The sequence below is a fragment of the Budorcas taxicolor genome, chromosome 1 (genome assembly GCF_023091745.1).
Source record: "Budorcas taxicolor isolate Tak-1 chromosome 1, Takin1.1, whole genome shotgun sequence".
NCBI lineage: Eukaryota > Metazoa > Chordata > Mammalia > Artiodactyla > Bovidae > Budorcas > Budorcas taxicolor.
Window position 1 is genome coordinate 132,142,353 of NC_068910.1, and position 25,956 is coordinate 132,168,308.

At 37.5% G+C, this 25,956-nt stretch overlaps 1 protein-coding gene across 1 annotated transcript in view; it reads left to right on the top strand.

Moving 5' to 3' along the window:
* The window catches only part of SEC22A (SEC22 homolog A, vesicle trafficking protein), an 86,022-nt gene that overhangs the window by 56,052 nt on the left and 4,014 nt on the right, over nt 1-25,956 (top strand). Inside the window, exons 5-6 of the mRNA XM_052643542.1 lie at nt 5,804-5,919; nt 19,360-19,425. Of these exons, the coding sequence (XP_052499502.1) occupies nt 5,804-5,919; nt 19,360-19,425 (182 nt within the window). The remainder of the gene's footprint in view (nt 1-5,803; nt 5,920-19,359; nt 19,426-25,956) is intronic.

The window sequence follows — 25,956 nt, forward strand, 5'->3', positions numbered from 1 at the left end:
GTCACTGTGTGGGCATACCACAGTTTGTTTATCCAGAGTGGGTAAACACTGGACATTAGCTTGTTTCCAGTTTTTGCTTATTGTAGATAAACCTGTTATAAACATTCATCTTTTGTTGCTGTGTGTTTTCATTTCTCTCAAGTAAGTATTAGGAGTCAAGTTGATAGGTCATGGGTTAGGTGGATGTTTAACTCTCCATGAAACTGCCAGTTTTTTGAAGTAGTTGTGCCATTTTACATTCCCACAAGCAGTGTATGAGAGTTTTGATTGCCCTCTATCCTCACCAACATTTAATGTTGTTATTCTTTTAAATTTTATACCCTTCAAAACAGATTTATGAAACCCTAAATTTAATACACGTTTCTTAGTTTCTTTAATACCTCTGTTTTTAGCGTAAGTACTTGGTGGTTAATCAGCGTTTTGTTAATCTATATAATTTTCTAGACAATTTATTAGTTGCCTAAAAATGTGGCTGTATTTGGCTGTTGTCCCACAATGCAAGTAGATTTCCCAATCTCTTTCTCATACACACACACACACACACACACACACACACACCCTCATAATCTAACAAATATTTATTGCTTTTTTCCCTCCGAAGCATTTTATAAAGACAGTAAGCACATGTCTGGTTTCAAGATGGGAAAAGCAAGTAAAAGTCAGTAAATAAAATACAAGGTAGAATGTGATACATGCTCTAAGATAAAAAGGAAGTAACACTTTTAGACCTTGGAAACTTGAAGGACATGCACATTTTTGACAAGTGGTAATGATAAGAAAGGGTCTTATAGTGAAAAAAAATAGTGTGCTTTTATACCTTTCAATTTGTCTCAGTCATAATTTAGTAATAAGTTATGCTCATTTAGATAGAACTGACTTAAAATTTCTCTGCGTTTTAAAACCTGTGTCTCCAGGTGTTTTGGACATCACTGAATGACTGCAACTTCTGAACTTTGTCTTTGACTCAGCATAGACACTAATGAGGTTTGAGGTTAGAATGGGACCATCTTTTTGAATACTCACTATGACTGTTCTGGTACTCTGTTTCACCAATTATTTTTCCTTTCTCTTGATTCTTCTATTTCTTCATCTCTGAATTTGTTGTTCCACCTATAAATTTATTAAAGTCTCCTTCCTCCACCCCATTACTGGGGAAAAATAATTATTTTCCAATCCTGTTGTATCTGTCAAGCTGTCGTCCTGTTTTCCTCTCCTGTAACTGCAGAAGTGCTCACTTACTGCTGCTGTCTCTTAGCTTTACTAGTTATTTAACTCCTTGCAGTCTGAATTTCACCTTCAGCCACTCTTCTGAAACCATTGAATACTTTCTGAAGAGTCAGAACCATCTTTGTCAGTAAATCGAATCTTTTTTCTTTTTCAGTTCAGATTGTCTTTGGCCTGTTTACAGGCATTGTAATCCACATCTTCTTGATGGCCTCCCCTTCCTGAGCTTCTGTTGCTCCCTCCTCTTCTGTTTGTTCTACATCTGTCTTCCCTGCCTCTTCTTCCTTTCTGTGAAGGTAGTATTTACCAAGGATTTGCTGTTGGCTCACTTCCTTCAGTGTAATCTCATCCACACCCTTCCCATCAGATGCAGACCTCATCTGTTTTTCCAACTCACCTTTCTTGCATTCTTCAGTTGCTTATTAAACATATCTCATATCTCACCATCACTTCAAGTTTGATATGTTTAAAATGTCTCCATTCTCAATCAAACCTGGGTTTCTTCCACTGGGTCTGCTAATAATACCCTTATCTTTCTAATACCTGCACTCCGAACCTTGGCATTTTCCTTGATTTTTTCTTTTCTGTTTTGTTTCCCACATCTAGTTAGTTGCCAAGTCTAATAATTTTAGACTCTCTAATCTCTCTCACTTCTTTCTTCTTTTCCATTTCTACTTCACTATTCTAATTCAGGTCCTCAATTCAGTCAATATCTTACAATGACTCACTCATGAATTTCTTAATGCAGAATTGTAGAAAAGCATGGGCTTTTCAGACCCAACTGCTGATTGTGAAGATGGCACTTACTAGCCATCTTAGAGCAAATTATTTAACCTTAATTTGTAGGTGAGAAAATTCAAACACAAAGAATTTAGTCATTCCTACCTTACGAAGTACACTGTTTTGAAGGATAAATGGGACTGTGTATCCCTAGTGAGAAGGCACTAAGAAAATATTATGTATCTCTCTATACCTTTAATTTCTTTACAACCCATTTACAGGTTAGTATTATTTAAGAACAGCTTTTATCATAAATCTTGCTCTTCCATGTTTCCCTGTTGTTGAGTTTGTTCATAATTTTTAGCCTCATATTTCAGACTGTTAATTTGCTTTAGCCTCCCTTTCTGATCTAGTTTCTTCCTACTTTTATAAACATCTTTTTGAGCAAAACAAAACCAGTAGCAATGTCCAATAGCAAAGTGGTTAAGAGCATCAATTCTAGAGTCAGGCTGTGTGTGTGCCCAGTCACTCAGTCATGTCTCTTTGCAATCCCATGCACTGTAGCCTGCCAGGCTTCTCTTTCCATGGAATTTTCCAGGCAAGAATATTAGAGTGGGTTGCCATTTCCTACTCCGGGGAATCTTCCCAACTCAAGAGTCAAACCCAGGTCTCTTGCATCTCCTGCATTGGCAGGGTGATTCTTTACCACTGTGCCACCTGGGAAGACCCACCTAAATTTAAATGTCAGTTCCTTTACTCAGTTTGGGCAAATTTCTCAATCTCCCTAAACCATAGTTTCCTGTTAGAAAAAACTTCGACAACTGTAGTGTGTACTGCACTGAATTCTTGGAAGGATAGAATGAGATTGTATATATGAAGCACTTGGTGCCTGGTACATTGAGAGCAGCCACTATTAGAAGGATTAGAAGTAGTGGCAGTGGTTTTTGTTGATGCTGTTATTATTTGCTTCTCCCATTTTCATCTCCAGGCTCCTCATGTTCTTTTCTGTGTATGGAGTACAGTTCTTCCCGTTTGTACGTGTCTAGGTTTTAACCATCTTTAAAGACCTACCTTGGTTTTCTTACCACTCCCGTGTCACCTTTCTTCTTCAAAATTCCCTAACTCTTAATTTAGAATGCTTATTACTTCCATGAGCTTATCTGTCCATTTTGCTGTAAAAGACTAGAAGTGCCTTGTGGGCAGATTGGGTAATTCATTTTTTTTAATCCTGTAAAGCACAGCATCTTACACAGAATCATGCCCAAAAATGTATGCTGAATAAATATATAAGTTCACTATAACCAATAGCCCTTTTGTCCCAAGAGATTTGCTCTTATTTCTTTAGGAATTTTTTTAAACTTTCCATTAATCACTGGCACATTAAAATTTTAATTTTGATGTGAAAATGCAGTTATTGGGCTCAAGGAGACTAATTTTAAAAAAAGCATCATAGCAGAAGACAATAATAGCTAAACAAATAAAAAGTGACCCGATAGTGTTATTTTGAATTAAACAAAACTATTATTTTCTATATTACCTCTCATTTCTTCATTTCTTACTGTTCTAAACCTGCTTTATACCTAATAGTACCAATCATGGTGCCAAATTAAAATGTGAAGTAAGCATTTGTGGATAATAATTCATCTAAAATCTGTTTTATAAAATAAAAAATATGTAATATAATTCATTGAAATGTGATTAAATATCTCGTTCAATTCATTAAAATGAGAAAGTGTCCTTACAAAGTGTCAGCCTCACATTCTGTGCAGGTGGAGTTTTTCTTAGTAAGCGTTCCCACAGGTCTTAGGAAGGGGTTGGGGTGGGAGTGGGGGAATCTCCACTTGAGAATTTTCTTTCTTGTGGTGATTTGGTGCCTTTCCAGCCTGTCCTTCAACATAATCTGTGCCTTGTCCTTGTTAAAGGAGGCTTGTCATTTGCTTTAATGCCTTTAAAAATGTTTCTAGTTATTTGAAATAATTTTTAAGTCATATACTATCATTATAAAGACAGTGCTCCAAGGGCCTAAGAGGCAAGTGTTAGAAACTTGGTAAATATTATTTATTTCTTAAATAGGTGTTGATCAACACATTAAAATGGTAATATTTTTTCATTAAAGAATGGCCATTCCTTACTTGACCACAAAAGGCTATGGTTCTTAATTACAGTATAGATTACTATTTGATTTTTTTGTAAGATAAACTTGTATACTTGCAGAGAAGGCAATGGCACCCCACTCCAGTACTCTTGCCTGGAAAATCCCATGGGCATTAGAAGTATTATTTCTGTAATCTGTTTAGTTATCAGGTAGCTTTGTAGCTTTGTGAGGTCCTTGCTAAGGATTTCTTTTTCACTTGGAGGTCAGTTCCCCCTTACTACCCAGAGGGAGTGGAGAAGGATGGAGGGAGGGATGCAGAATAGGACTAATTGTTAGACCATTGGATAGATTCTTAAGCTGTGCAATTTTTTCCCTAGTGATAGAAAATCTGGTACCAATACTTTACAAAGAAATTTAATTTTTGCTTTCATATTAATCTCAAGCCTTCCCTGGTGGCTCAGAGGATAAAGCATCTGCCTGCAATGCAGGAGAGAGACCCGGGTTCGATCTCTGGGTTGGGAAGATCCCCTGGAGAAGGAAATGGCAACCCACTCCAGTATTCTTGCCTGGAGAATCCCATGGACAGAGGAGCCTGGCGGGCTACAGTCCACGGGGTCTCAAAGAGTCGGACACGACTGAGTGACTTCAAAGAAATTAACCAGGAGAACAAGCAATTAGCTTTGGCACAGAAGAAATTTAAGAAAATATATCCTATATTTGGATTCCTACTGAATTTGAGGAATAACTTTTTTCGTGACATGTGGGTTTTTGTGTTTTTATGAATTATTTAGGGATGCTTTTCTGCTGTAATTGTTGAATATAAGTTGCAAAGATTTAAGCCTTTATATTAATGTTCTACCTCATTAGCTTCATTGTGAGGGCTTTTACACTTCAGTGATTTAAAATAAAATGATCTAAATATAGTTCTGTTGTCCTCTTTTTCCCTCTCTCTCCCTTTTGAGGTCTAGATGATTATGTATTTAATTTTGTGTTTTCATTTAGACTCTATAGTTAATTTTGTTAACTGCAGAATGATGAAGGGAAGCTCTTGTATATCTAAGTGTGTTACACTGTAAAGCCCCGATGGATAAGGCATGTGTTTATAAAATAAACTGGTCACTTCATCAACTGTTGTTTTATCTTCAAGTGGTCTTCAGAGACCAGGAGCCTCATAACTGTAAGAGTCCATTCTATTATAGAGTTCAGATCAGTGGTTATAGATGAGCTTTCACATATATCCTGTGGTATTTATAGCCCTGGGACCCAAATAAGGAAGAGCTTTTCTTAAAAGCAAGCTATGTTTATCCTTTAAAATGTCTCCTAAGCATTTTCAGAAAAAATAGGAATTATGCAGTGAATTTCTGAGCAAAGTCACCTTCGCAAATATTTGCAGCTAAAAAAATATACATATTTGCAGCTACTTGTAAATGGTAGACATATTTAGGCAATAAGATTTTTTTTCCTATATGGTTTACTGGCAAATGTGAGAACTCCTTAGCACTATGTACCCCAAATGCAAATTAGGTGTCCTTGTTAAAAATGTAGAAAAAAAAGTTAACTTGAGTTCAAGGGAATGAAGCTGTCATGTCAGACATTTTGCATTTAAAAAAGTATTTAATTTGTAAGGTATATTATTAAATAATTTTATGAAGATTCACCAATATTTTATCCATACAAATTGGGTAGTGAATTTCATTTTATATAAGTATAGGTATTGATGTGAGATATTGATGTTCATTTCTGATCATTTCTTTTATTTTTCAGCTCACCAGAGACTGGAACCAGCAACTCTTTCAGGGATTGTGGCATTTATCCTTAGTCTTTTATGTGCTGCTCTGAATTTAATTCGAGGCTTTCATGCCATAGAAAGTCTCCTGCAGGTACTGTGCTATTTCTGCAATTTCAGGTGACTGTGCTTTTTGATTCTACCTGTTACACAATTGATTTAGATTGATTTGGTCATTAGTACAACTTACTGTGCTCAGATTTTGTATCCTTTGTACTACTCTAGTTTCCTCTCCTCTTAGAAACACTGCTTTCTAGTTGGCTTCTTCGACTTAACTAACACATATTTATTTATTATCTGCTCTGCAGGAGGCACTGTTTAGAGGTGTTCTGGGGAAACCAAGATATGTGTGACAAGGGCCTTGCAGTCTCAGGCCCTGGAATTGAATTGGGAGGCAGAGAAGTCCACAAATAAATGACAAGTACAGAGAGTTTGAAAGAGGAGTCAGGGTACGAGAAGGAAGCTCTGAGGAGGCAGTGAGCAGGACCTGGAAGGACCTGAGTAGACAGAGATAAGTGGAAGAAAGAGGAGAGCACTCATAGGCAGGCTTTCGTCCTGCTTTGGGGTTTCCTCCCTAGTTATCTGCTCTTTTTTTCTTTTTTATTGATGGCTACCTCTGAAATCGCTAATTTTTTCAGATATTGCCAACTATTTTGTTTTCCAGAGGAGTTTCTTCCAGAGACTATAGCTATCAGAACATGCTTTTTCTCTTACTCTTTTTGTAAACATTTTCTTGAAGTTTACGCACATCTCCCCTTTTCCTTTCCTGTTTTTACTCACATTCTCTGAAGTTTTTGACACTTACACATTGTAAATTAGTTCTCTCTTTTTTTTTTTTTTGGCCAGTATTATGCTAAAAATATCATTTGTAAGAACCCAGTCCAGGGACTTTATATTGTTTTAAAGTTGCTGTTAGTTTGGGGAATATGCAAGAGAGTGGCATCTTGAGTACCCTCTGAAAGTCCTCAGCCATATGAAGCCAAGAGCAGAGGACATCACAGCTTTCAGGCAGCCGAGCTGTCCCTCCAGTGGGATTAGGGGTCTTGTTATGACTTCCTGGTTCCTCTCCTGAACGTCCTGGGCCTGCAGGTAAAGCCCCTGTTCCCTTTCAGGCACAGGGCAGCTGGCTGCTGTCTCTTGGCATTCCTGCCCTGGTTGCTTAGCTGTTTAGCTTTATTTTAGTAGGGCATCAATTTCAAGCCACTTAAACAACCTGCCAAAAAGAAACAAAGGCAATTTGGAGGCTGCTGACTGGAAAAAGCTAATAAATAAGATCTTCTCTTGCCTTTAAAAAACAAAAACAAAAAAACTTGATATAGTGGAAAGAACAGTTGTATAGAAGTGTGAGAGCTGATTTTTGTTTGTGGATGAGCGAGAGAGAGGGTTGACTCCAGCTGAGCTACTGATTAGCTCTGTGACCTTGAATTGCTCACCTTACTTTCTGGTTCCTCAGTTTCATTTCTTATAAAATGAAGGAGACTGGAGACTTCCCTGGTAGTCCAGTGGTTAAGACTCCATGCTTCCAATGCAGGGGACATGGGTTCAATCCCCAGTAGGGGAATTAAGGTTTCCACATGCAGCACAACCAAAAAAAAAAAAAAAGGCAAAATACATCCAAATAAATCTATCATGTTAAAAAAAAGTGAATGGTGAATGGATAAACAGATTTCAGCAAACTATACAATGGAATATTATTCAGTAATAAAAAGAAGTGAGTTATCAAGCTACAAAAACACATGGCTAATCCTTAAGTTCATATTGCTTAATGAAAGAAGCCAGTTTGAAAAAAAAAAACTATATACTAAGTGATTTCAACTATATGACATTTTGAAAAGGCAAAACTATAAAGAGAATAAGTGAAAAGATTTGGAGGGATGGAGGAAGGGAGCATGAGGTTTTTAGGGCAGTGAAAAAATTCTTACTATAATAGTGATTATGTCATTATAGTACACATATAGTGTTAGTTGCTCAGTCGTGTCTGACTCATTTGCGGCTCCAAGGACTGTAGCCCACCAGGCTGCTCTGTCCATGGAATTCTCCAGGCAAGAATACTAGAGTGGGTAGCCATTCTCTTCTCCAGGGAATCTTCCCAACCCCGGGATCGAACCTGGGTCTCCTGCATTGCAAGCAGATTCTTCACTGTCTGAGCTGCCAGGGAAGCCCTATGTCATTATACATTTGTCAAAACCAGTAGAATGTACAACACAAAGAGTGGGCCCTGATGTAAACCGTGGACTTCAGTTAGTAATAGTATGTCACTGTTGGTTCATCAGTTGCAATGTTAGTGCATGATGCTAATGATAGAGGAAACTGAGTAGGGGAAAGGGTGGATTCATGGGAACTCGCTGTACCATCTGCTTAAATTTTCTGTAAACCTGAAGCTGCTCTAAAGATAGCAGTCTGTTCATATGTACACACACCTCCCCACCACCACCAGATTCTAGCAAAGAATGGAGGCACATTCTCCGGACTTTGATATTTCTTTAGGTGTGGCTCTACACACTTGGCCAGCTCTTAAGAAATGGTGGATGGGGCTTTCTTTTCTAACAGTGGCAGAGTGTTCCCCTTCACATGGGCCAGGTAGGGACACCAGAGCCCTAGCCAGAATGGAGCCTGGGTTCAGGAGTCTGATTTGTATTTCATAGTCGGATGTACAAATTTTTGCTGTCTGAGAACTATGGCCATTTTGAGAAAGCCACTGAGAGACAGAACAGGTTCTCTGACATTGTACCCACCAGTCTCTCTCAGCTTGGCCCCCAGCTTCCCTCATCAAGATGTCCTGGGAAATAACTGTAATTTGCATTAATTTGCACAAGGAAAGTCTGGAAAGATAAGAAACTAATAAATGTAGTGGGAACTGGATAGATAGGAAGCAGAGTAGGATTGGGAATCTTCACAATATATATCTTAATTTTTACTTTTTGAACCATATAAATATATGACATTCAGATTTTAAATGCTAAAAATTAATATTTATTAGCACTTATTATGTAATCTGGAAAACACTTGTCTTAATCCAAATTAATAGGTAGATTTTCAAGAAACAGAAATTTCAGGCAGAGTAAAGGTATATATTTTCATAGAGAGTAAGAGGAAGCTGAGCATTTTCCCTACATTTTTTGAAGCTTCTTATTGTCTCTTAGAGTCTGCAGTTTCCCTAGGAGCTTCAGGGTTTTTTTGTTTTAAACAGTTCCTTAAAACTGTGGTGGTGGGGTATGAAAGCAGCATGGGGTGAATTATGAATGGGGAAAAAGTTATAGTGGTCTTTTATAGTTTGGGATGTTTATATCTTTGAAGATGTGTCTTTCTGATGGTTGATATGGAATTCTTTTTCACTGTCGTCCTAGACTAAATTCACCCCAATAACATTGCTTTCTCACTTGACCCAGGGAACTGTAAATTGTTCCGTGTGGGGATATTAGCTATCTGGAGGCCAGGGACACCTGGTTATGTTACTCTCTTAGCATTGTTTTAAGTCTTTGTTCTGCCATAACCCAAATACACTCATCAACAGTTGAGGTTCCTAAAACAGTGATGCTTTAAGAGAGGACTGAGGAAACAAAAGAGTACAAAGTTGGGGAAATGTAATCTACAGGTACTTTGTCACTCATTGGTAGTTTTAAGGCATTTTCCAGCAAATTTCGATCCTCTCACCTAAATGAGAATTACTGCTTTTGGAAATTCACTGTACCAAAAGTAGAGATTCCCATTGTTCCAGTTATTGGGGTTTTTACATCTGTATAGAGAGAATGTTCTGGTAAGTGACTAGAGCTTGGAGATATGTTTCCTTGTCTTGTTATGAAACTAATGAAGGAGTGCTGTGTAGTGTTGGATTCCATGTAGTGTTGGATTCCACGTAGTGTTGGATTCCTGAAAGATGGAATGGATAATAGGCTAACAAATGGAGAAAAATGTGATTGCAGAGAGCACTGTGATAAACTTAGAGCTCTTAGCAGGTTGAGTTTAGGCATGCAAACTAGATTAATTTCAACAGTACATCCTTTATAGCTTGAATTAACCTGAAAGAAAATATATACAAAATTAAGGACCTGAGTTTTCTCTCTTTTACTCTTCCCTCAGCATCTCTTTTATCATTGTTTGTGACTTGTGTTGGTTAAAATGTTCTTTTTATTCTCATTAAAGCCACTGAATTTAAGACATACTTCGTAGCCTTTTCTCTGTTCATCACTGTGCTTTGTGTTTGGAATAATCTCTACAGTTGCTGTAGATAATTTTTGATCAGTAAAGTAGATCTTTTTGAGGTGGTCCACTGTGTAGACTTGAGTGCAAAATCTCGAACATGGGTCTTAAACTTTTATCTGTTCTGAACTTAACCTGTATCTAATCACACCCCACTGATATAGACTTAGTCATATGGCCACACCTATCTGCAAGAGGAGCTGGACATGAAGCTCAGCAGCAATGCCCCCAGTTCAAATGCAAGGATGCTAAAGAAAAAAAAAAAAAATATATATATATATATATATATATATAGTTATCACAGGACTGGAAATAGTCAGTTTTCATTCCAATCCCTAAGAAAGGCAATGCCAAAGAATGCTCAGACTATGGCACAATTGCACTCATCTCACACGCTAGTTGGAGAAGGAAATGGCACCCACTCCAGTACTCTTGCCTGGGAAATCCCATGGACGGAGGAGCCTGGTAGGCTGCAGTCCATGGGGTCGCTAGGAGTCGGACACGACTGAGCGACTTCACTTTCACTTTTCACTTTCATGCATTGAAGAAAGAAATGGCAACCCACTCCAGTGTTCTTGCCTGGAGAATCCCAGGGACGGGGGAGCCTGGTGGGCTGCCGTCTACGGGGTCGCACAAAGTCGGACACGACTGAAGCAACTTAGCAGCAGCAGATCATGGTAGTAACAGAGGAAGTGGAAAAACGGTACCTAGATTAAGTGGCCTCAGCATTTCTTTAATACTTGATTTAAGAGCAAAGGGTTTATTTGGGGGCCATATTTTTAGATCTAGCTGAAAATGTATAGTATGTGTCCTGAATGTGAACAATATATTGATATTAATTTCAAATTTGATTTTTTAAGGCTGTGAATTCTAAATACTGTCCTTAAGTATTAAAACTGATTGCCACATTTATCTTCTAGTATGTAACTTGGTGCCTGAGGCAATTTAAATTTGAGAACCCACAGGAATTAACATTCCTATGTAGGTAATGTCGTTTGAAGGTTCAGCACAAGTTTGTTTCTTCTGGATTAATAACTGATTCTTAGGGTGATAACAAGTGATTTATTACAATGCCCAGTAGTGAAGTTTTCCTTTGGTATCTAAGTTCAGACTGGGGAGGTTTAGGATGAGTACAGCTTTTTTTCAAGTTGGTAAATTTGATTTGGTATTCACAGTAATGTGTAAATTAGATTATTTTCACTTATTTCCATACTTTGTTCTGAGTTTAGAGATGTTATTGTGAATTGACACCTCACAAATGCATAAGCTTTTATCACTTTGGGCTTATTTTTCCTGTGTTCTTTTAAGGATCAGCCTTGGAACGATGATCTTAATTAGACTGATGCCAACCAGAAGTAATTCACATGTGGTGCACTAGGAAAAAAGACGAGTATTCTGATACAGAAGTAGAAATGCTGACCTGGAAGTCAGAATACCTGGGTCACATTTGCTAATAGCAAACTTTGTGACCTTGGATGGGTTATTTTACCTTCTTGGATATCATTTTTCTATTCTGCAAGAGGAAAGTTTTAGACTACAGAGGCTCAAGGATCACTTCATTACTATGGCTCTGATTCCAAAATTGTTTGTTCAGTTCAGTTGCTCAGTCATGTCTGACGTTTGTAATGGATGCTATAACTAAAAGTCAGCTTGCTTTTATTCCTGGAGTTCTTTATTTCCCATAGATTTGTTACTACCTTTTAAACAAATTATGTACCTATTAAAGCTCAATGGAAGTTTTTATTTCTTTAGTAGCATTATATCTTGGAGAAGGCAATGGCACCCCACTCCAGTACTCTTGCCTGGAAAATCCCATGGATGGAGGAGCCTGATGGGCTGCTGTCTATGGGGTCACACAGAGTTGGACACAACTGAAGCGACTTGGCAGCAGCAGCAGCAGCAGCAGCATTATATCTATGTTAAGATGCAATGATTGCTTTCTTCAAAAAAATAAATGCATTTTTCATGTGTTCTGTGCATAAAGAGTTGGAAGGAAAAATATAAAGAAAAAAAGAAAAATCCCCCAATTTTCTCTTGTTTTATTAATATCTACCATATATATACACACACATATCATACCATTATGTAACTTTGTGTCCTTTTTTTCACTGAAGTTTAAAAAGTGAATGTTTCTCAATTATTACAGACATTTAAATAGTATCATTCTAATACATTTTGTGGCTATCATAGCAAGCTTCTGCTTACCTTGACATCCTTATTTTAAAAAATTCTTTCCCTTTATTAATTATTTTTCAAGCAGTATATTGGTACCCTAGCAGCCTCTGAAGGTGAATGTGATTTTTAAAATTTTGAACTCTTTATTTCAGCCCTTTCTTCCCCACCTCACCCTTAATCCCATCTACTGTCCACCCTGCCCCCACTGACTCCCACTTTTGTCCCTCTCTAAACCTCTGCCCCATGTTTCCCCATCTTGTAGCTATCCATCTGTTTTTCATATGCTTCCTCTCTACTGGCTCTGTTCTCTCAGCTCATAAGTATGCTATAGCCTGCTGATCTTTAAAACAAACACCCCTAAAAAACTTCTTGATGTATGTTCCCTTCTAATATTTTGAAAGCATAGACTACACTTGTGCCCCTATTCCCTTACCTCTATTCTCTTGGTTTACCATGATCCCTTTCTGCCCTTATAATTCTTTCAGTGACCATTAAGTTCACCAGTGTCCTTTGGGTCACCAGATATTGCAGCCACTCTAGAGGCCTTGTTTTATGTGTCCTCTCTGTCTCATCACACATGTTGTTCAGTGCTTGCTTTTGAAAATAATTCATTGTTTGAATTAAAAAATAATGTTTATTTTAGAAAACTTAGAACCAAATAAAATAGATTACTGTTAATAGTTTGATGTTTTACTTTATTCTTGACTTAATCTCATCCCTTCATTGCCATGAAACAATTTTTCCTATTGTATTTTTTTTCCTTTCTCTTCTTGTTGTTCAGTTTATCTGGTACATTTCGTCCTCCACCTGTCCTTTAAATTGTAGGGTTTGTGTCATGTGCTTGGCTTTATAGTCTTTAAAGTCTACATCTTCTTGGATATTTTCATAATGACTTTTTAAAAAGTTAATGCATGTATCCTACAGATATCAACAGTCATGCATACACAAGTAAAACATGTACATGGCAAATTTCAGAGCCTGTAATTTTCATAATAGGCAATTCTGTTCCTATTTCTCCTCCCCAGAGTCAACCACCGGTATATCCTTCTAGAAGGACTCTGTGCATATGTTAGTGAAATGAAGTGAAAGTCGCCCAGTCGTGTCCGACCCTTTGTGACCCCATGGACTATACAGTCCATGGAATTCTCTAGACCAGAATACTGGAGTGAGTAGCTGTTCCCTTCTGCAGGGGATCTTCCCAACCCAGGAACTGAACCCAGGTCTCCTGCATTGCAGGTGGTTTCTTTACCAGTGAGCCACCAGGGGAGCCCACATATGTTAATAAATATGTATTTATATATTTACTTATATATTCTTTTAAAATTATTCCTTTGTAAATGGAAGTATATTATTCATATTGATTTGAATCTTTTTCCATCTAACTATGTAAATCATTTCATAGCAGTATATAGAGATTCTTGTTAGTGACCGAAAAGCATTTTTTTTTTCATTTGTATCCCTGTTTCCCCCACCACACAGCATTTTATTTTGACAGAATTCAAACTTACAGAAAGGTTTTAAAAAGCAATACAATTAACAGCTACTAAACCATTCAATGTCACAGTAATCCAAGTCTATGCCCGACCAGTAATGCTGAAGAAGCTGAAGCTGAACGGTTCTATGAAGACCTTCTGGAATTAACACCCAGAAAAGATGTCCTTTTCATTATAGGGGACTAGAATGCAAAAGTAGGAAGTCAAGAAACACCTGGAGTAACAGGCAAATTTGGCCTTGGAATACAGAATGAAGCAGGGCAAAGGCTAACAGAGTTTTGACAAGAGAACACACTTGTCATAGCAAACGCCCTCTTCCAACAACACAAGAAAAGACTACCATGGACATCAGCAGATAGTCAATATAGAAATCATCTTGATTATATTCTTTGCAGCCAAAGATGTAGAAGCTCTATACAGTCAGCAAAAACAAGACCAGGAGCTGACTGTGGCTCAGATCATGAACTCCTTATTGCCAAATTCAGACTTAAATTTAAGAAAGTAGGGAAAACCACTAGGCCATTCAGATATGACATAAATCAAATACGTTACGATTATACAGTGGAAGTGACAAATAGATTCAAGGGTTGAGATCTGATAGACAGTGCCTGAAGAACTCTGGACAGAGGTTCATGACATTGTACAGGAGGCAGTGATCAAGACCATCTCCAAGAGAAAGAAATGCAAAAAGGCAAAATGGTTGCCTGAGAAAACCTTACACACAGCTGAGAAAAGAAGAGAAGCTAAAGGCAAAGGAGAAAAGGGAAAAATATACCCGTTCGAATGCAGACTTCCAACAAATAGCAAGGAGAGATAAGTGATCAATGCAAAGAAATAGAGGAAAACAATAGAATGGGAAAGATGAGATCTCTTCAAGAAAATTAGAGATACCGGAGCACAATTCAGGAAAGAAATGTTACGGACCTAAAACAGGCAGAAGATATTAAGAAGAGGTGGCAAGAATACACAGAATTATATGAAAAAGATCTTCATGACCCAGATAACCACGATGGTGTGATCACTCACCTATAGCCAGACTTCCTGGAATGCCAAGTCAAGTGGGCCTTAGGAAGCATCACTACGAATAAAGCTAGTGGAGGTGATGGAATTCCAGCTGAGCTATTTCAAATCCTAAAAGAAGATGCTGTGAAAGTGCTACACTCAATATGCCAGCAAATTTGGAAAACTCAGCAGTGGCCACAGGACTGGAAAAGGTCAGTTTTCATTCCAATCCTAAAGAAAGGCAATGCCAAAGAATGTTCAAGCTACCACACAATTGCACTCATCTCTCACGCTAGCCAAGTAATGCTCAAAGTCTTCCAAGCCAGGCTCCAGTAGTACTTGAACCGTGAACTTCCAGATGTTCAAGCTGGATTTAGAAAAGGCAGAGGAACCAGAGATCAAATTGCCAACATCCGCTGGATCATGGAAAAAGCAAGAGAGTTCCAGAAAAACATCTACCTCTGCTTTATTGACTACTCCAAAGCCTTTGACTGTGTGGATGACAACAAACTGGAAAATTCTGAAAGAGATGGGAATACCAGACCACCTGACCTGCCTCCTGAAAAATCTGTATGCAGGTCAAGAAGCAACAGTTAGAACTGGACATGGAACAACAGACTGGTTCCAAATCAGGAAAGGATTATGTCAAGGCTGCATATTTTCACCCTGCTTATTTAACTTATATGTAGAGTACATCATGAGAAATGCCGGGCTGGATGAAGCATAAGCTGGAATCAAGATTGCCGCGAAAAATATCAATAACCTCAGATATGCAGATGACACCACCTTTATGGCAGAAAGCAAAGAAGAACTGAAGAGCCTCTTGATGAAAGTGAAAGAGGAGAGTGAAAAAGTTGGCTTAAAGCTCAACATTAAGAAAACTAAGATCATGGCATCTGGTCCCATCACTTCGTGGCAAATAGGTGGGAAAACAATGGAAACAATGAGAGCCTTTATTTTGGGGGGTTCCAAAAAATTTTGGGGGGCTCACTGCAGATGGTGACTGCAGTCATGAAATTTAAAGACCCTTGCTCCTTGAAAGTAAAGCTATGGAATTAAAAGACGCTTACTCCTTGGAAGAAAAGCTATGACCAACCTAGACAGCACATTAAAAAGCAGAGACATTACTTTGCCAGCTAAGATCTGTCTAGTCAAAGCTATGGTTTTTCCAGTAGTCATGTATGGATGTGAGAGTTGGACTATATAGAAAGCTGAGCGCTGAAGAATTGATGCTTTTAAACTGTGGTGTTGAAGACTCTTGGGACTCCCTTGGACAGCAAGGAGATCCAACCAGTCCATCATAAAGGAAATCAGTCCTGAATATTCATCGAAAGGACCGATGCTAAAGCTGAAGCTCCAGTACTTTGGCCATGTGATGTGAAGTACTGACTCATTGGAAGAGTCCTTGATGCTGGGAAAGATTGAAAGTGGGAGGAGAAGGGGACAACAGAGGATGAGATGGTTGGATGGCATCACCGAATTGATGGACATGAGTTTGAGTAAGCTCTGGAAGTTGTTGATGGACAGGGAAGACTGGCATGCTGCAGTCCATGGGGTTACAAAGATTCGGACACAACTGAGTGACTGAACTGAACTGTTACATACCTGCCATTCTTTCTTCCGTTCTCTCTTTATTTACTTTTTTTTCTGAATCATTGGAAAGTAAAGTTTTCAGAATTATGACAGATTTATTCCAAAATTATTCAATATGTCTGTCTTTAGGACTAGAACATTCTCCTGCATAATCACAATACCTTTATTAAACCAAAGAAACTGAAGACCAATGTAGTATTAGCTAATTATCAAATGTTTTCAGATTTCACAATTCATATTTGATCCCAAATATCCTTTATATTTATATTTTTTCCTCTCTCTAGTCTATCAGCCAGTCAAGAAATATATTTTGCATTTCGTTGTCATACTCCTTTATTTCATTTAACTACTATTTAAATATTTGACTACTAAACTAGATCTCTAGGTTAAACTCTTCCCTGAAGCTGACTTAAATGGCTACTGAACTTATTTTTTGAATATCTCATGAGCAACTCCAAAATACCTGAGTCCAGAATGAACTCATTTTTTCTCCTCTCAAGCCCATTTTTCCTCCTATATTTCCGGCTTAGTGTTTGTGTATGCTTAGTCTCTCAGTCATGTCCGACTCTTTGTAACCCATGGACTGACTGTAGCCTGCCAGGCTCCTCTGTCCATGGGGATTCTCTAGGCAAGCATACTGGAGTGGGTTGCTATGCCCTCCTCCAGGGGATCTTCCCAACCCAGGAATCGAACCCAGGTCTCCCACATTGCAGCATCTGAACAACCAGGAAAGGCCAACTTAGTGTATGTATCATTCAAATGTTGCCTAAATAGGAGACCTTGGAGTCATCCTATCCTCTTAAAACTGTACAAGCTACTCCGTTTGCCTGGAATTCTTGTCCTACCTTGTCTACTGGTTTATCCTTCAAGATGCAAATTAAGCTGTACTTTCTGTGACAAACCTTCCCTGATCCTGTTTTTCTCTAGAATTAAATGTGTCTCCAGTATGCTCCCTTAGTACCCTATACATACACCTATCCCATCAGTTACTTCGGATGTAAATTGTTACTTTCTATATCTGCCTTCCTGATTAGAGTTGAGCTTCCTCATTTTGTGTTGACTTGTTTTCTATCCTTGGTTGCATAACACAGTACTTGGGCCATCAGTGTTTAATGAATGACTATTTCTTGAATGGAAGAATATGTTTATAAATATTCTCTTTACTAAGTGGAAATAAAGATTTTCCAAAGCACAACTCAATTTGGCATTCATTTGTTGAATTCCCACTTTGTGCACAGTTTCTTGCAAGTAATAACATTTATTTTCTTCCTTGAAGGAAGGTTAGGATCTCACTGAGAAGACAAGGCTAGTAAATTAGAGATTTAAACAATATTGAAAGGTAGTCCTAATTATCTGATAAATGATGCACATAGTAACCTCTGGGAAGGAAAAATTAGTGAATGTTTTTGAATACTTACTGTGTCAGTTACTGTTCTTTGTGTTTCCCAATATTATTGATATTTCACTGACTCTCTACAACTTTTATTTTCAAAAAAGGGAATTGGAGTTAAATATTAATAATAGTATCCATGGCCACACAGCTGGCTAATAAGTAAAGATTTGAACCCAGTTCTGATCTACTCCAGAAACATGCTGTTAAGTGTTCCAAAGGCAATTAGGAGAGTTATAAAGTGATACTGTAGATTTAGGGAAAATATAATATTTGATTTTAAGACAATGATGAAATTATTATATAGCCCCACAGTTAAAGGTTATGTAATGATTACAAATTAAGTGGTTGAGAAATATTTAGTATCTTGAGAACATGTTTTATGATATAGTGTGAAGTACTAAAAAGTACATAAAAGTATGATTCCATTTTTTCAATGTACATAAACTTTTGTACAGAAAGGATTAGAAGGAAGTACATAAATGGTTAGCAGTAATTCTAAAATTGTGATATTATGTACTAGGTGAGTTTCTTCTTTGTAACATTTTGTATCAGATTCTCTACAATGAATATGAACTTTTATAATCAAAAAAGATCATTGAAAGGAAGAAGAAAAAACAATCAAGCAGAACTTATTTAAAAGTCTTAGAATTATTAAAGTAGAAGGGCTTTTTCTTGACCTTCCTTGTCTCTGGTATAGAACTGGTCTAACCATCCCAGACAGATTAGTGGTTTCTATTTTAAGATCCTCTCACTAGGGTAAGCCATTTTCTTTCTGCCTTACAGGCACTTCTGTTGTCCAATAGCAAATGGAAAAGGAATGTCCGCTTTATGTTATTTCAAGAACTCCTGGTCATGAGAGACACTCCCATGTCTTCTGAAAATTTTTATTGTATATAGAGATTTTTTTTCTAAAATAAAGGCCAAATTTAATGTTTCTACCTAGAAGAAAAGAAATGTGATGCTGCTGCTTGGGCTTTATGTGCTACTCCATCAGAAGACTTGAGAAATACAGATATTTAAAAGGAGCCAAAAAGGAGTAGAAAAAAATGGGTTTTTACATGTCTCCATCAGTTTTCTTTTAAAAGAAATACTCTTATGCATAATCTATCTCTGTTTTTCCTCTGAGTGGTTTTAGCATAATACATGTGACTGAATTTCCTCATTGGGATTTAGCACACTCTAGTGGACAGTAGCTTTTCAATTTTAGTTGTCTTTTTAAAAAAATGTTAATCATGTCAAATGACTTCATTGGACAGTTCCGTGATCTGCTAGTTCTAGATGTAAACTATCAGTATTTATTTGAGTCAAATAGTAATCCCAATAAGCAGGCCTAGCTTTATAGGCTGCTGGGGTATTGTATATTTTCATATGGTTTCTTTAGTGGAAAGTAGAGACACGTGAGGCACATTTAATGTTACACGGAAACTTGTTTCCATTGGCTTTCATCTTCTCTTGGGTAAGATATAATTGATGGGGGAGTCCAGACCTAGAGGAACACTGGTAGTCTTCCCCTACCTCACACTCCCAGGTTTTATGTTTCTCTTTTAGGACTCTTTTTTTTATATGCCACTTTTGAAAATTTTGACCATTTGTGCATAAAGGTCATATCCTATCCCAATGGATTGTTTTTGGAAATGGTCTTCCACAGAAAGAGTAACTTTTTATTTTATTTTTGCAGAGTGATGGTGAGGACTTTAATTACATTGTTGCATTTTTTCTTGGAACAGCAGCCTGCCTTTACCAGGTAGGTTCTCTCTCATTTTTAAGAAATACCTTCCTGTCATTGCTCATTTCAGGTGTCATTTCTAATTAACTTCTTGGGCACTTAAAATAAAATAATGTCTGAGTTCTTTGCCTCGTTTTTCAGTTTGAGCCTCTGTAAGCTTTGTGACCCTTTTGAATGAACATAGATCCCAGTGAATTCAGTGTTAGCCCTCTTCCTGTGCTGGGGCTTCATTGGCAGCACGTCATCAGCCTGTGGCAGTAAAGGCTACTTCTAGATATTCTGGTGACTTATTATTCTACTTGCAGGCTCTGCTTTTACTCCAGGTTGAGAATTTTGTATTTTTGAGACGGTCTGTGAAGAGGGAACAGCAAAAGCAGGATTTTAGGATATTTAATTTAGCAGTGATGAATAGAGTAAATTGTCAGGGCAGAGAGACTACAAGTAAGGCTATTAGTTTTGAGGCAGAAGGTAATGAAAGCCTAAGTTATGGTAATGGCAGTGAAAAGTGAAAGTGAAAGTCGCTCACTTGTTTCCAGCTCTTTGCGACCACATGGACTGCACAGTCCATGGAATTCTCCAGGCCAGAATACTGGGGTGGGCAGCCTACCCCTTCTCCAGGGAATGGCAGTAGGGATAGGAAAAGAAAGGACGCTGAGAAGGAAGACTTGCTGAGATTCGAAGGCCAAGTAGATCTGAGACTTGAGGAGAGAGGAGGTTTTGTACCTGAATGATAGGGAGATACATACTGTCATTTCCAAGACCAGAAGAGGCACAGATGAGTTAGAGAAGGGAGATTTAACCATGCTGATTACCCAGATTCAAGTCTTTGTGCTGAAACATGTTAGAGCAAGCAAGGCCTTTTGACTTAACACTTACAGGTGTCACATTTCTCTGTCTTGCATAGAAAAATGTTAGATTCAGTACTGCAAATAAAAGGGTACCTAAAACTCAGAAGAAATCTTTAGGGAAATATATTAAATATATGCATTTGACTTTTATGTAAAGACATTAGAAATTTTAGTTTCAGTGGCCCCATTTTTTTAAATTCCCCTAATTTTTCTTAATCATTTATATTAGCTTTAGAAATTGTTTTTCTGTCAAATTTGACAGATTGAGTTATAATGAATGACATTTCATACAGGAGATATGAAAGCTTGTCTTCATTGATGTCACAAGTATTTTAATTTTATGAAGTATTCTTGTGCAGATTTCGTCCTTCAATCTCTACAGTCTATCACAGAGGGTATATTATCCTCGCTGTTCTGAAAAAGAGAAATCTGAAGCAGTTTCAGTACTATCCTGAGATCACATAGCCAGCAAGTGGTAGAGTCAGAACTGAACTGGGTCTTCAGATCTCAAATGTCATATTCATTACACTATATCATGCTACCTCTAAGCAAAATTCCTATATTTGCATGACTTTTATAATGCTGTAAGTGTATAACAATAACTTGTATGCACTGTTTCATATTCTAAAACAATGTGAGGTAAATATTGACTTTAAAATAGTCTCATGAATGATTATCCTTATAAAATATACTTTTAGCTGTTTTACCTTAATGAAATAATTTTAAATGCTAATAATAATGCAAAAATGTGTTGAGCTCTTCCTTTGTGGTAACCCCTTCACATTCCTTATGCCATTTGATCCTCAAAGAAAGCCCCACACTAATCCTATCATTATCACCATTTTTCACTGCAGCCTAGACAGTTCTTACAGTCAGTCAGTGACTTGAATCTAGGTGATCTTAGAACCAGTGCTCTTGCCAAGGATAGGCATACCTCTGTTAACTTTCTCAGAACAGATGAAAGTATTGATAGTTTTAAGAGTACCCTCATGGTGGAGCAATGTCACCCAGGTCTTTTTTTCACTTGAGAAGTAAACAGATAAATACTTTAAAAAAGAAAAATTAAAAAAACAATGTCCTTCATATTGACAGGCTTGAAACTGAATGCTTTCCAAATATGATTAGCATATTCCTATGATTTCCCCATGGGAAAAATTAAGTGATTAGCTTTTACCATGTGATGTGTTGTATCTCCAATTTCAGGGTATTTTTTAATCTCCTTTAGATCAGACCTCAAAGGCCACTACCAAATGGTTTGGTGCCTTTTCCTCCAGTCTCTGGATACTTACAGAATCACAGGGTTCAGTCAGATAGAGATCATCTTGATATGGAGCATTTACAATAGGAAATCTGGGAATTCCCTGGCAGTTCAGTGGTTAGAACTCCACGCTTCCAAAGCAGGGGGCATGGACTCAATTCCTAATCTGGGCACTAGTGTCCTGAAAGCTGCACTGCAGGACCAAAAACATAAAATAGGAAATCAGAAGGAACTAGAGATTGCACTTTTCCTTCTGTGTTTTATTTTGGAAACCTTTAGACTTCTAGAAAAGTTGAGAAACTGGTACACCTAGAATCACCAGTTGTCAACATTTCACAACATTTGCTTTGTCTTATTCTTTTTTTGTTTGTGTATGTATATGGGGTATATACTCATTGTTTACAATGTAAGTTGCAGGTAAAATGAATATGTGAAGTTGTTTTTCTTATTAGACTTTTTATTTCGAGACAATTAGACTCACCTGGAGTCATAAAGCATGCTTGTATAACATTTTATCTGTTTCCCCCCAATGTAACCACCTTGGAAAGCTATAATACAACATCACAATGCATATTGATGCTGTCAAGTATATAACAGTCCTTACCATAAAGACTCCTCATGTTGCCTTTTATAGTTCCCTCCTGCCCCAACTCCAACCCCTCTTTAATCTCTGGCAACCACTACTGTGTTCTCCATTAATATAATTTTCTCATTTTGAATGTGTTATATGAATGGAACCATATAGTATATATAACCTTTTGTGGTTGGCATTTTTTATTCAGCGTAATTCTCTGAAGGTTTATCCATGCACGTATCAATGGTTTGTTCCTTTTCATTGCTGAATTGTATTCCATGGTCTGGCTGTACCACAGTTTGTTTGATCTTTCACTCATTTAAAGGACATCTGAATTGTTTCTAGTTTTTGGCTGTTATAAATAAAGCCGCTATAGACTTTCATGGTTGGGATTTTGTGTGAAAAAATTCTTCGTCCCTCTGAGCTCAGTGCCCAGGAGTGCAATTACTGGGTCATGGCAGTTGCATGCTTATTAAGAAACAAGTTGTTTTCCAGAGTGGTGTGCCATTTTACATTCAGCATTGTGTGGATGCTCTAGTTTCTCTGCGTCCTTGTCAGCATTCGGTGGTGTCTGTATTTTTTTTTTTTAGCCATTCTGATAGATGTGTAGTGATAATCTCACTGTGGTTTTAATTTTCATTTTCCTGGGGGCTACTTATATTGAAAATCATTTCATGTTTGTCACCTGTGTATCATCTTGGGTGAAATGTCTGTTCATGTCTTTTGCCTATTTTCTAAAGGGATTGTTTGTCTTTTACTGTTGAGTTTGAGAGCTCTTTATATATTCCAGATATTAGTCCTTTGTCAAATATGTAGCAAATATCTTCTCCCAGTCTTAGCTTTTCATCCTCTTAAGAGTCTTTTGTAGTTCAAGTATTTTAAATTTTTATCAAGTTTAATTTATCAGTTTTTCCTTTTTTCCCCCGCTACTGAATTGCTTTTGCACTGAAAAAATCTGTTGGGCATGTTTGTGTGGATCTGTTTCTGGATCCCCTGTTCCGTTCTGTTGATCTGTGTGTCTGTTCCTCTGCCAGTACCATACAGTTTTGATTACCTCCACTATTAGTAAGTCTTTAAAAGAAAAAGATTATTTTTATTTTTGGCCGTGGTAGGTCTTTGCTGCTGCACATGGGCTTTCTCTAGTTCCGAGGGGCAGGGGCTGCTCTTCACTGTGATGTGTGGGCTTCTTATTTTGATGGCTCCTGTTGTTGCAGAGCGCAGGCTCTAGATGTACAGACTGCAGTAGCTGTAGCACGTGGGCCCGGTAGTCGTGGCACACAGGCTTAGTTGCTCTACAGCACGTGGGATCTTCCTGGACCAGGGATTGAACCAGTGTCCCCTGCATTGCAAAGTGGATTCTTAACCACTGGACCACCAGGAAAACCCTAATAAGTCTTACAATTTTCTTAATAGTTATAGAGCTGTTCACATAATTGTTTACAATGGATGGTTTGCATTTTATGAGGAAATTGTCCATTTCACTTAAGTTATCAAATTTGTGTGTTGGATGGCTGTGGTATTCCCTTACTATCCTTTTGATGTCTATAGGATATGTAGTGATATTTCTTATTTTAGTTCTCATATTGATCATTTGTATCTTCTCTTTTCTTGATCAGTCTTATTAGTTTCATTGATCTTCTCACAGAGCCTGTTCCTTGTTTTATTGTTTCTTTCCTATTTTCTATTTTATTGATTTCTGCACTACCTCCATTGTTTCTTTCCTCATGTTTGCTCTGGGTTTATTTGACTCTTCTTTTCCTGGGTTCTTGAGGTGAGAGCTTAGATTATTTGATTTGAGAATTTTCTCTTTTGTAATGTGTACATTTAATATTACAGATTTCCCTCTTAGCACTTCCTTAGTTCCATTCCATACTTTGAGATGTTGTATTTTCGTTTAATTCAGTGTATTAAAAAATGTTTTCCTTGCAGTTTCCTCTTTGGCCTATGGATTACTTAGAATTGTGTTGCTTAGTTTCCAAGTGTTTGGATATTTTCATTTTCTTTCCATTATTCTAGTTTGATCCCATTGTAGTTTGATAACAGACTCTGTGTGATTTCAGTTATTTTACATTTGTTGAGGTTTGTTCTGTGGCCCAGAATATGTGTTGTCTTGGTATATATTTCACGGGCACTTGAATAGACTGTGTATTCTGTTGTTGTTAAGTGAGTGTTCTGTAAGTGTTGATTAGAGTCTGTTGGTTGGTAGTGTTGCTCAGTTTCTATATGTCTTGGCTGATTTTCCTGGCTAGTTCTATCAATTGTTGGGCTTCCCAGGTGGCACCAGTGGTAAAGAACCCGCCTGCCAATGCAGGAGACTTAAGAGATGCGGATTTGGTCCCTCGGTCAAGAAGATCCCTGGAGGAGGAAATGGCAGCCCATTCCAGTATCTTTGCCTAGAGAATCCCGTGGACAGAGGAACCTAGTGGGCTATATGGGATCCATGGGGTCACAAAGAGCTGGACATGACTGAAGCGACTTAGCATGCATGCACACTCAGAGGAGTGTTGAAATTTTCAACTGTATTTATGTATTTGTGAATTTCTTATTTGAGTTCTGTCAGTTTTTGCATCTCTGTTGTTTGCTTCGTACACATTTAGGATTACTGGATCTTTTTAATTGATTGATCCGTTTATCATTATATCCTTCTCTGTCCTTGGTTATTTTTACTTTCTTTGAAATATTTTTACTTATTTATTTTTGTTTTCTTGGCTGCACTTTCTGTTTCTTAGTTTCTAAACCAGGGATGGAACTTGTGCACTCTGCAGTAGAAACATGGAGTCTGGACCACCCGGAAAGTCCCAAAATATTTTTATGTTTATCTAATAGTAGGATAGCCACTCATGCTTGCCTTTGGTTAGTGTTTGCATGCTACACCTTTTTCCATCCTTTTACTTTAAACTTGCCGGTATCATTTGAAGTGAGTTGCTGGTAGATAACATAGAGTTTGTTATGCTTTTTAATACATCCTGTCAATCTCTATCTTTTAATTGCTATGTTTAAGCCATTTATATCCAGTGTAGTTATTGACATGTTAAGGCTTTTGTCTGCCATCTTATTTTTTGTTTTCAGCTTTTTCATTTTTCTGTTTTATTGTTTGTTTCTTCCTGTGGATTACTTGAACACTTTTTTTAGAACTCCATTTTGTTTTATCTGTGATGGTTTTGAATGTATTTATTTGGATGACTTTTTAAATATTGCTCTAGGTATTACATTTTACTTACTCAGTTTACTGATGTCATCATTTTACTAGTTCAGGTGAAGCATAGAAATTGTAACTCTTTATATCTCTTTGTCCTTCTCTATTTATAATTGTCTTTAATATTTCTTCTACATATATTTAGAAACATATCAGACCTTGTTACAATTTTTACTTCAATCATCAAACATAATTTAGAAAATTCTTAAAAAGGCAAAGCTAGTCATTAACATGTATTTTTGATGTAGTCCTTTTCTATCCAGTGTTGCAAGGTTCCTTTTTTTTTTTTGGTTTCCTTTCTGTCTAGAGAACTTGCTTTAGCCATTCCTTTAGAGTATATTTGCAGGTGATGAATTCTCTTCGTCTTCTGTCATCTGCTGCTGCTGCTAAGTCGCTTCAGTCGTGTCCGACTCTGTGCGACCCCATAGATGGCAGCCCACTAGGCTCCCCCGTGCCTGGGATTCTCCAGGCAAGACCACTGGAGTGGGTTCTGTCATCTGAGACTGTCTTTATTTTTCCTTCATTCCTAAGGGATATTTTTGTTGGATATAGGATTCTGGATTGAGAGCTAATTTTCTTTCAACACTTGAAAAATGTTGTTCCACTCTTATCTGAACTTCATAGCTTCTAATGAGAAATCCATTGCCTTTTAAATGCCAAGTGGAGGTGAATT